Genomic DNA, 12,546 nt, shown 5'->3' on the forward strand with positions numbered 1-12,546 from the left:
CTTCTTGAAGTTCTTTATGTCACTGGAAGAAACAGGGCAGGTTATTGTGCCATGGGGATCCTGTTCCTGCTTCAGATTCTGAAGGAGGATATATCCGTTTTCAGAAACCACTTACAAAGCTGTAAAGGTTTTTTTTTTTTTTTTTTTTTTTTTAAAAAGGATGATCAATAGATCTAAATCAGTCACAAGGTTTCCAATTTTAAATCCCATTAGTTTTTCAGATGGGCTTGCTTCAAGCTGAGATTGCAGGCCTTTGAAGTCTACAGCATAAAGATCTATTTAGAATGACCTGAATATTTCTTTTTATTACAGATACATTTCTATCTGATGTGTTCTTAGTATGTGGCTGGAGGAGTAAAACCAAATAAGTGGCTTACTACTGTGTGCCTCCCTCCAGTAATACTGCAGTTCCAACGGCGTTTGTTACATGGCAGTTTCACTCCTTCACGCCTTATCAGAACAATGGGCGAGTGACCAAGGTCTATTAGTTTTCCAAAGGGCGTGGGAGAAATGCATACATGGCGTTACAGAGAGTTCACATCACCCTTCGCTCTACTTCTTTCGGACGGTCCTGCAGAAGGCTAGCACCATTTCATTTCTCCGTGGAAAACGAAGGAGTTGCACGAACCGAGGGGAAAACGACTAATAAAACCAAGAAAGCAACTCTCAATGCCACACGAAAGGCGAGAAACCCCGCACGGCTATTTTCAGTAAGAGCATTTCTGTGTTCACGAGCGAGAGAGAAAGAAAGGCAGAGGTGAACGGAAATTACGCCGGAGCTGCAGCCGTGCGAGGCTTTCTGTAGCAGGTAGTTTCTCATTGGATGTGTGTTATGTTTTTTTAAACTGCTAGATTAAAGTGACAAAAGCTGGGTGATGAACACGAGGCGCCCTCCCGGATAAATCGCAAAGCATGGCAAGAACGCTCCTCTCCGAAGAAGCAGGTGTATTCCGCCAAGTGAAGGCGCAGGACGCAGAACAGCAGCGACGCACAGCCGCCTCTGGACCGTAATCACCTGCTCCAAAGGAAAACACCCCATTCTAAGACACTGTGGCTCTTAACCTGCGTATCATCGTCAGAATAACTAGATTTTCTCTCAACTTAAATCTCGTCTGCTAACCAGGAGGATGAGAGTGCCGTGACACAGCGGGACGCATTTGGAAAATTCTGTACTGACAGGAAGAAAAAGTCAAGGATTGTTCTGTTGGCTTTTTTTGTTTTTATTTTGCAGCTCACTCTTATTAAGGACAAAATTATCTGCAAGGATGGCCGGGGCACTCTTCTCAGTGGACTCAGTCTACATCGGAATGGAGGTGGTAATTGCTGTGGCGTCTGTAATCGGGAATGTGATGGTGGTCTGGGCGGTGAAGATTAATAAATCGTTGCGAGATACCACGTTTTGTTTTATTGTCTCCCTGGCTCTGGCGGATATTGCAGTGGGAGCACTCGTCATCCCTTTGGCCATTACTATCAACATCGGACTCCAAACTCACTTTTACAGCTGCCTGCTTGTGGCGTGCACGGTGCTGGTCCTGACGCAAAGTTCGATCCTGGCCCTCTTGGCTATTGCAATTGACCGCTATCTCAGGGTCAAAATCCCGACCAGGTAACGACCTTTTTGCAACCTAAAGGATAAAATTAAGGACGGGATTGAGTCATGCGTTATTTGTGTAATGTGGGGAAGTGATACGAATGAAAATAGCATAGATTTATTGGAGGTACTCACCAGAAATGATAGCAGAAGTCAGCACAGTTCCAGTGCTGTTTCATTGATTTCTGTATGGGTCTCGTTTCACTATACAGGAAGCTGCCAGTCTGCCAGTTTCTTTATATGCATATATATCCGCCTCCCCATGACAGCTTAACAGAGCAAGGCCAATCTACTAACTACTTTAATTAGTCTTTCTGTCATCAGGATCTCTAATGTGCTGAAGAGGTGCACAGCGACACAGAAGTGGTCAGCTTTGCTTCTCCCGCTTTGTATGTGGTGGACACATCATGTCATGCTGGGGTAAAGTAAAAGCACAAGCAGTGGTGTTGAAAAGCTAAAAGGACAAGCCGAGAAGGAAAGAGAAATTACTTATTTGAGAATATTGCCTATGAAAGCCTCAGACCCTTGTCCCCTGTTAAATCCCATGAAGTCTTCCAGGCTTACAGTAATATTCTGTCATCAGTTTTAACTCTTGACTTTTCCATGTAAAGTTTGTCTGTCACAGCAGCATCTGGGCGTCCTTGCTCGGGTTATGCATGTAGAAAGTTTCTCAGGAATTGTCACTTGTTTCCAACACACATTGCAGTGACTATATTTAACAATATGCAAATACAGCATTGTAACATTTTCATAAATTACATAATATGCTGCATGCTCTACCACGCTCCCTGTTTTTAGATCAGAACCTGATCTTTTCCGATCTCTTTCAGGCTCAGTTTTTCGATTATTTTATTTATTTATTTTTTTCTGCACTTCTGACACAGACCTCACTTAAGGTCTGGGTCCCTAATCAATACTCATCCTACACATGGCACCTGCTACATTTGGGCTAAATTGAAGAATCTTGTTTTGCCTCATGCTACCCTTTAGCAAAGGTCAGCCTGTGGTAATATGGGTGTTTTCTTTACAGCCAAAACATCCTACATTAAACATTAACCATTAGTAATCTGAAAATGACTAATCACTGGCTTACCATGATGAGCTGTATCAGATAACTACTTTCATCCCTGCCTCGGGGCAAGTATCAGGTTGTGGTCCCTGAAATTCTTTACTTACAAGTCAAGACAGCAGTGATAAGATCTTTAAGCCTCTGCCTTTTTTTTAACCTCCCTCTGACTCTGGCTACTTCTTCATAAAGCTTCTTAAATAATGAGAAAGCCTAGCCTGCAACACCTTTAATATCCAGTATGTAATAGCAGCTTTCTTTCTTTCTTTTCTTTAAAAAAAAACCCATTTCTGGTTTTAAGAAAGTCATTAAAAAGTAACAGTCTTGCAAAGGTCAAGTATCAAAGATAAGAATTTCAGAAACATATTTTAAAAGGTAATATGTGCTGCAAGGACCTTTTCACAAAGTGTCTTGGGGGTTGTGGCTGTGAAGATGTGAATCACATCTTCTGTCAGCCCAAGGACACTGACAATATGAAAAATGAAGTACAAAGAATGAAAACATGCATGCCCTGACAATGCTATGTGGGAAAGTGCTGACGTGTCGCTCTGCTGTTTACTCCTGTAGGTATAAGCGGGTGGTGACCCCTCGGCGAGCGGCACTGGCAGTCGTGATATGTTGGACGGTAGCGTTTATTGTGGGACTCACACCCATGTTAGGCTGGAACAACCTGAAGCGCTGCCAGGAGAACGGCTCCATCAGCTCCGACCTCATTACCACGTGCAAGTTTGAAAATGTCATCAGCATGGACTACATGGTCTATTTTAACTTTTTCGGCTGGGTGCTCCCACCTCTGCTGCTCATGCTGTTCATCTACGCAGAAATCTTCTACATGATCCACAAGCAGCTTAACAATAAGAAACTGAACACCAGTCACGCAGACCCCAACAGGTACTATGACAAAGAGCTGAATCTTGCTAAATCCCTTGCTCTTGTCCTCTTTCTCTTTGCTGTGAGTTGGCTCCCCCTCCACATCATCAACTGCATCACACTCTTTTGTCCTGAGCGTAACAAGCCCAAAGTCGTCCTCTACATTGCCATCCTGCTCACCCACGGCAACTCTGCGGTCAACCCAATTGTCTACGCTTTCCGCATTAAGAAGTTCCGCTCAGCCTTCCGGAAAATCTGGCAGCAGTACTTCTGCTGCAAGGACACATCGGCTCTGGAGACCCAGGCCAGTGACAGGAAAGAGATGCCAACGTTAGACCTACAGCAGGCAACACCGCCTCTTTCTCCACAGACAGAAATCCCTAAACCCCAGCCTCTGTCTGAGCAAAACCAGAAGGCCGAATCACCTCAAAAACATAAAGGACAATCATCCTTACTGGGGCAGAATGCAGCCTAAGCAAAGGATAGAGCTGATGCCTGGAGAAGTAATGATCAGTGGGCAAAGCATATGCTCTCTCCTTGTCTAATGTGTAACATGCATTGTTACACAGGGCTACAATGCTTAGCGGAAGGGAGCCAGTTAAATCACTGGATGAGCAATTGTCTTCACTCAGGAGGAGTGTATATGCTGAAAGTTTGATCAGAGAGAGGGAAAGAAAGGTTGCATATAATCGTGAAATAATGGAAGTCTTTTTCTGACAGTGACTGTTGGTTTATCTTAGTAACAAACTGAGAACACTGAGCTTTAACTGTTTTATTCAATTTGGTGGAACAGTTGGTGGAAACATTACAAGATGTGCAATATAAGTTATTGTGGTTGGTCAGTATGAGATAATCAGATATTACAACTTTCTTAAACGTTTATATATTCAATGGAGGCGGCAACTCTTACTACTCCATAACTGTGTGTAAGTTTAAAGTGACAGTGGCTAAAAATATATGAATGTAATAATGTAAATATGGGACTAAAAGCAGCACAGCTGTGAATGAGCATATCTTCTTCAGGGTCTTCACTGGGCAACAATGTGTAGTGTGTTATCATGGAAAGGTTTTTTATAACCCCTTAACTCCTTTATGCAGGAGCTCAACCCCCCCCCCCCCCCCCTCCCCCCGTCATTCAGCAGTATCAATCTATAGCAGAAGGAGCGACGAAGAGGGATAAAAAAAGTAGCAGATGGACCAACAAGAGCTTTTAGGTGTTGCATGCAAGAGACTTGAAGAAGGAAGACAGCAAGTCACCTGGGAAAAACCCAAGATGCACTTAAAGCTCCTCCTTGAGTGGATCTCTTCCTGCCAGCCTCTTTTATCTGGTAGTAAGAGTGGGGTTTCCCTTTTTACATTAATAACAACATTATCACATCTCAACACCAGAGTAGCAGCCATGGCCTTATTCATTATCTGAACTGGTGTGGGCTCCACTTTTAACTGACCCAGAAATGACAACCTGAAGATGGTGAGTATGTACTACGCTGTAAGATGAACTTTTTTCGCATTAGCTTAGTAATGTAAGTATGGTAAATGCCACTGACTTAAAGACTGTGTGAGAATGTAAACTAACTTTCTTTTGTCTCTGGAAAAGACTAAGAGGTGGGATAAGACACTGACATTCTCCTAAACTGGTGACAATCTCTTCTGTAAGGTTAAGGCATTTCTATCACTGTCTTAAACATCTGACAGGCAGGAGCAGACAGTGAAGCTGTTTGATTGACTGAAAAGACAGGATCAACAGAAACAGTAAAGCACTCCACCCATGTGAAATGCCTACAAAGTAGAGGCTGGGTGGGTTGTAAATACATACATTTAAGGGAAAAGTGGATGAATAAATGTTTAAAGATGTGTCTTTTTTTAGTTAATGCAATTTACAACCTGGGTTTACAGCTCTGATTAGCACTGAATAGTGAAATATACATGTTTGTGTCATGATTTTATGTTTTTTAATAAAATGTATAATTCCTAGTCCGAATGTTATTACTGAGCACAGTGTCTATGTGCTCTATGATATATGGTTATAAAGTAAAAAGCATTTTCAGCAGTAAATATGATTTTTTTTAAACTTAAATTGAATGTGGTTATGTTTTTTTGTTTTGTTTTTTTTTTTATAAAAAAGAGGAAACAATCATAAAGAATGCCATCATCAGTCATAGAACATCCATGCAGTGCACATCAGTAAACACATCAAAATTCAGTCATGGTAAAAAAGAAAGTACATTTATAGGGTTTTACATAACAGGACATAATAAATCATCATCTAATCCTAAGAAAATACAACCTGAGGTGAGCAACAACCCAAACATATTGCACCCGCTTCTTATTTATTTAAGAAAAATAAAGCAAAAATGCAGAAGCAGTGCCTTGAAAATGAAATATAATTAAGCACACCCTTAGCTGCTCCTTAGACTCTAAATTCCACTGGAGGCAGTAAGTGCTGCTAATAAAATGCACTTGAGGAAGTGATCATCACCATGTGTGAGTACCTCTATGAAAGCAGAAGGTTTGGCAGTGTGCAGATGTGGGGCATTCAGGTGTGACACAATGCCAAGGAGGAAAGGCAATAATCTCAGAGAAGCAATTGTTGCCGATCAATATGGGAAAGGTTTGTCATCCGTTTGCACCAACAAAGATTATTCACATGAGGAAAAGATTCAAAAGATCCCCCCCCCCCCCCCCCCCCCCCCACACACACACACACAAATAAATAAATAAATAAAATTAAAAAAGAAAGAGAAACCCCCCAAAACCAAGAGCTACACCTCAGAATCTGCAGGCATGTAAGATGTTAAAGCTCTGTAACAGTGTATAGGACACAGATGAGGTCTGTATGGAGATGTTTCTCCATAATGCACAGCACCATGTTTGGTGAAAACTGACCACAGCATATTAGCAGTGCATAACAGCATGTTTTGTAGCCAGAGGACCCGGGCACCTTGAAGTAAAAAAAACAAGGAACTTCTCTGTAAGTCAAAGTGTTCTAGAGCCAAACGTGTGAGGCTGAAAGCTAAAGTTAGTCTGAAAATTGGGCCATTATACAGAATAAGCATGCAAGTAAACTAGAAGATCTCCATCAGAATGGTTGAAAAAGAAAAGAGACGTCAGACCTCAGTCTGATTGAAATGCTGCAGTCACGCCTCACAATGATGTGAGAGACTGATGAATTCAACAGAAGATGTAGCACTTGAACTTACTGCTCTAGGTGATTTAATAAGCTGGGTGTACTTAGTTTTCCATACATTGCTTATGTATTTTTGCTCAGTTTTTTAGTTGTGAAGTAATACAGAAACAAGCAGCAGTGACTTTAAACCTTTGAGTCGATCTTTCTCTGTGTGCTTTGGTTTCGACTGGATGTGTAGGATGTCAAAAACATTTTGGTTGTAAACTTTGGTCAACTCTGGTTTTTTTTACGTAAATGTAGTTCTTTTACTCAAATAAAGGGTTGTTTCACAGAGTGATTGTAATTGAGAAATATGCTGAATCCCAGGCCACTCATTTAATCAGTTACACATATCAGAGTACAGCAGTGGGTCAAACACAGTACTGTATCTGCTGAGCGATATGTGAAAATGGTACACTGGCAGGTCATTTTTGAGTCTTTTGCTTTTTGTTTCAGTTTTCCGGAAGCCAACCTTCCTGGTTAGGTTCAGTCTCACATCTTTCAAAAACACACCATTATTTCAGGGCTGGTAGTCTAAAAATAATTCCTCAGGAGTCACTGAAGACCATACCAGAGCTAAGGACAGGGAATATTGCATCAGGTGTTCAGGAACATTCAATTATATGGTGAAATTGATCTTTGGATGTGTTAATAAGTGTCTGTTTTCAGTTTTGTGTTTACATTTTATTTCTGCTACTCTCAAGTGGCCGAAAGCACCAGTAAATGCATTTTTAAAAGAACTGGACTAATAGGTCTTACACCTATGTTTCTTCCTTATATAAAGTCATGTTAACTAAGGATGCACTTGTAATATTAAAAGATCATAAACAAGTTCTTTTCTGTCTGTTCAGTCCTCTGGATCATTTGTCATCCTCTGACATGTAATTTTTTCCACAACAATCAGCACTCGAATCGGTGGATATCTCAGCTTCTTATGGGTACCTTGCTGCGGCTTATCAGCGCTGTCAGAGTTCTCATTAATTTTTCAGAATAATGCCGTGAGTGGCTTTATGATAACAGTTGACAGTTGTCACCATTCACACAGCATTTCTTCTCTCTTCTTTCTTCTCAGTCTGTGAGTTTCTTTGATATTAAAAGACTTGTGAAGTTCTGAAAAAGACCAGGCAGCGCAAATAAGGACTGTGCTGTGTCTGCAAGGGTTTATGCTTGAAAGCTGTCAACAGAGTAACTTCACTCGCTTCTTTCTGATATGACATGTGTATAATCCCTACAGTGGATGTTGTGTGCGCAATTTTATATGACATGATGTTAAACAGAAAGCTTTTATAAATCAATAAACTGTTCAATATAATGATTCATAATAGTTTGCTCTGTGGCCCTGTTCTTATCATACTGGCTCCAATGAAAAGATTAAATATTAAGTGAAAGGAGACTTCAGATAAGAATGTGTATTTCTATTAGAGCAGTGACCTTTCCCTGCAGTGACATACTGTCCTTGGGCTGATGTTAGTGTGAACCACAAGGCCTGAGAAAGAGGAGAGAGACTTGTCTTCACACGGTTCATCATTCATAAGAAAAAGTGATACTTAGAGCATAGCTATCATTGACTTTATGAAACCACAAGTGTTATAATACATTTTCACAGTTGTTGTATTGATTGGTTCATATTTCCAAAGACAGTTCTGCTCATTATAGTAATGATCTATTTAAATAATACATGAATTAATAGAGTACAGAGTACCATAATAACAAGTGTGCTTTGACTTTTCTGGCGAAACATATATACACGCACAGTACTGTGCAAAAATCTTGAGCCACCACTCAGGGCTTTTTTCTACAATTCTCATTCACTCAGTCACACACACAGTCATACAGTGTTTACATCTATGCCTAAGCAGTTTTTTTAATCTAACATTCACATGTAAACACACACACACACACACACACACACACACACACACACACACACACACACACACACACACACACACACACACACACACACACACACACACACACTGATGAATGCATCAAGAGCAACTGGGGGTTCAGCATCTTGCCCAAGAATACACGTGGACTGGAGGAGCCAGGAAGTGATCTACCAGCATTCAGATTGGTAGATGGCCAGCTCTGAGTCACCACTGGCCCTAGGAGGCAGACTTTCTTAAAAACACTCTTTTGCAAACAGAAAGCCTGGAGAACTATTTGCTCTTGAGCAATAGTTCTCCAGGCTTTCTCAAGGTCACTCCCAGTATTTGTTTGGACATTGGCTGTGTATTCACTCATTTCCAGCCCAGTCTGACAATTTCAGGGAAATTTCTTTATTCTTTTTTTATTTGTTAAGTCACTTAACACTGACCTACTATGAATCGCTCAAGCATAAAAAAAATGCTGATGCTGTATGGTGATGTGTCCTAAAAAAAATTAGGTAAGTGAACAAGTGGTGGAAAAACTCTAAAGAACTATCTGCAGCAGAAGAACACTATCTGAAAGTCATATCCATAAAATCAGTGGAAACTGGTCTTAGGGAGTGATTACTCCAACTTTGATTTTGGTTCAAATGACCATCAGTATGCATGGACGAGTTCAGAGAGAGATAGAACAGTGAATGTCTAGAACTATCCAACCCAATATCACGGCAAAATGTGTAATAGACACCGAAGCATGAAAAGGGCGCACATGCAGAAGTTGCAGTAAGCAGCAGTAACAGCAAAGGGAAATATTTTATTTTAAACAAAATTAAAATAATCTTGGGAACGTGTTTAAACAGCCATCATTACACATTAGTTGCCTTGCTTAAACGTTTCTGATGATTAAGGACCCTTGAATATATTTTATAGGGTTTTTTTGCTCACTACCGACTTCTTGGCTGTAAATATATTATTTCTCCCTGTTGGTAATCGTCTGGGTTGAACCATCTGTGAAACATGGTGGAGTTTTTGTTTCTTATGGTTCCTGGTTCAATGACCCAGTGTTTTGAGTTTTTTTTGGTTAATCTTTGGGTTTATGAAGTCATTTAGGGTCTAGTTCTATATTGCTTCATCCTTTGAGCACTTCTGAGTTTTGTTCTGTTCCTTGGTTTGTGTCACCTTTTTGTGTTCAGTCTGTCCTAGACTTGTCCCTGTGTTTCCTTCCTAGCATCACTGTATGAAGTCTGTCTTGTCTCTGTGTGTTTCCCTTTCTGTCTTTGTGTCAAATCTGCATTTCTGTTCCCGTGTTCTGTTATTTTATTTTGTGTTCTGTCTTATTTTGGTAGTCTTTCATGCTGTCCCTCATTCTACTTTGCTGTGTGTTTCCCTGCTTCTTGTTCCTGTTTCCTCCAGTAAGTGTATCCCCTGGTTTTAATTTTGTCTGGATCACAGTTGACTAGTTTAGTTCAGCCAGAATAAAGGTTTGTTTCTTTTCAACTTCTGTTCGAAACCTGCCTGCCACATCACTTCACATGACACTGTCACAGTTTGGAGCAGCATTTCTGCCAATGTGGCTGTTGATCTTGTCAAAACTGATTGAATTGTGAACGCAGAAAAGTACTAAAGCCACACTGTCATACAGTAAAAGGATACTTGGACAGAAAAGACAGTGTTTCACTATCAGTCGTGGATTGGCCTCCCCAGACTTCAACATTATTGAAGCAGAGTGGGATCACCTAAAGCACAGGTGTCCTACTCCAGGCCTCGAGGGCCGGTATCCTGCAGGTTTTAGATGTGTCCTTGATCCAACACAGCTGATTTAAATGACTAAATTACCTCTTCAACATGTATTGAAGTTCTACAGAAGCCTGGTAATTAACTGATCATTTGATTCAGGTGTGTTGACCAAGGGTGCGATCTAAAACCTGCAGGACACCGGCCCTCGAGGCCATTAGCTCCCCACCCGACCTAAAGGAAGCTAACAGCCAAACGTGAGTTTGGATATCCTTAAGGAAGCCTGGAAAACTATTCCTCAAAGATACGTTACATTATATACGATTGTAAGGTCTTTGCCTTAAAAAGTGAAGCAACTGTTTGATTTGACACTATATAAATGAAATTGAATTGAACAGAAAGAGCTTGTCTAAGAGAGTTCAGGCTGTGTAGAAGAATAAAGGTGGTGATTCCAAATATTGACTTTCAAGCTGGTTAGAAGTGCACAAACTCTGGTTTTGTCTTTTATTCTGTATTTTTGTTCACGTTTGCAAAATGCTGAACCTATTTCCCATTGTCTTAGAAAAATACAAGGTGTGGCTCAAGACTTTTGCACAATACTGTATGTGGATCAATATTTCTTCTGGGTGGTCTGTTCCAGCTGTGTTTTCAGTCAATAAATTGAGCTGAACCTCTAACCAACATGGCTATTCCGCTTCTCCCTTAAACTCCAGCAAAAGAGGATGAAGTGATTGCGTATTCGCTCCTGTAAGAAACATTTTCATTAAAAATGGAGGAGAGGTTTGATCTACCTGGGATCTCATCAGGCATCATAAATAAGCAAGTGTCTTTTGCCCCCAGTGCTGCTGCACAACAAGAAACACATCACCTCACCAAAACACTTATACATGATAGCAACATCTGTCTCAGGGAGCAGCTGAAACAGACCCTGAAAATGAAATGAGGATAACACCAACAAAACAGTTCTGTAAAGTCATGCCAGCACTTTACTATGTGTTATACAGTAAAGCACAGAATGATGCTCGTGTCTATTGTTGACTTTGTTATGCATGTGCGACTTCACAGAGAAGCAATCAGTCATAAAAACAAGGCCACCAATACCGCCTCCGCTGCAAGAACATCTGTGTCAGACTCCTCTGCGTTGTGATGCAGCAGTTTGGGAACATCAATTCCTGGTTGGCACTGCAGCTAATGAGAGGCTACATTCACATCAATGAACATAAATGAGCAGATGAAAAAAAACCCACCAAAAAAACAAAATGTGTGGATGAAAATTTGCAGCAGATGGAAAATTTGCATTCAGTATCAACCAAACATTGCCTATTAAGATGTAATGATATGCAGCATATTACTGGCAGTATGTCACAGAGCAATTACAGCACAGTGATTAAGTGAAATCCTGTTTAGCTGCAAAATAAACATAAAGGTGTTTTAACAGAAAACCAGGGCAATCTCAGAGCATTAATGAAACTACTTCTATAAATCGGTGCAAGGAAATCGATGCAGTTAAACAAGCTACTTTCCAGTAAAAATCAATTATTCACCAAAAAAGGCCTACAAAATTAGAACAGCATCAATATTTTATCTCCTTTTGTTATGTTTTTTTTTTAACGAAAGAAGAAAAAGCTAATCTCTGCACCAGGATGTTGACAACGCAGCCTTGAAGCAGGCTGTAAAATGTGGGGAGGGCATTGCCTGCTGTGTGAACCCAGACTAAAGAGAAGATGCACTAAATCATCCACTGGATTGATTTAAAATGATATTTTTATGGAGCAGGTTGAGGAAATGATGATTGTCTGCTTTGTTAGCTCCGCAGTTCCTTCTTTGGGTAAATAAGAGATCAATGGACAGTATGGCTGTTAAAGCTTAGTGGTGCATTTTCTTTCTGACACTAATTCCCTATACCAGAGTGCTGTCCTTTGTCTTCACTGACTGCCCTTATGACAGAGTGCCACCTACTGGTGAAGATGCACTTAGTACTAAGTTTATTAAAATGTGGTGGTTCCAAGAGAAGCTGCTACTGATTTGGCTGACTTCCGACTTCCTCATTAAGCATCTCCTGCAGGTTCTGGAGGACAGATCAGTGTTTTTTTTTAATCTAAAATAGTTTTGATGACAGCTCCAAAGACCTGCTTGGCGCCATTACAGGAACTAATTATAAAAAAAGGGTGGGGGTGGGGGGGCACAGGGAAAAGAAAACACAGCACTGCTACACATAATGACATGCTAAACTGTGCTGCTTATATGA

General features: G+C 40.7%; 1 protein-coding gene across 1 annotated transcript; it reads left to right on the forward strand.

The window, feature by feature from the left end:
• The first annotated feature begins 506 nt into the window (after positions 1 to 506).
• On the forward strand, positions 507 to 6,223 carry adora1b (adenosine A1 receptor b). The gene is made up of 2 exons (XM_004558661.2): positions 507 to 1,606; positions 3,225 to 6,223. The coding sequence occupies exons 1-2, from the start codon at positions 1,266 to 1,268 to the stop codon at positions 4,000 to 4,002; spliced, it is 1,119 nt and encodes a 372-aa protein (XP_004558718.1). The 5' UTR covers positions 507 to 1,265; the 3' UTR covers positions 4,003 to 6,223.
• Positions 6,224 to 12,546: the final 6,323 nt, after the last annotated feature.

This window comes from Maylandia zebra, linkage group LG20 (assembly GCF_041146795.1).
Source record: "Maylandia zebra isolate NMK-2024a linkage group LG20, Mzebra_GT3a, whole genome shotgun sequence".
NCBI classification, from domain to species: Eukaryota; Metazoa; Chordata; class Actinopteri; order Cichliformes; family Cichlidae; genus Maylandia; species Maylandia zebra.

Bases quoted from the DNA above. Each gene is read 5' to 3' on its own strand.
- adora1b (XM_004558661.2), top strand. From the start codon at position 1,266: ATGGCCGGGGCACTCTTCTCAGTGGACTCAGTCTACATCGGAATGGAG. The intron at 1,607-3,224 runs GTAACGACCTTT...TTACTCCTGTAG, and splicing joins AGGGTCAAAATCCCGACCAG to GTATAAGCGGGTGGTGACCC.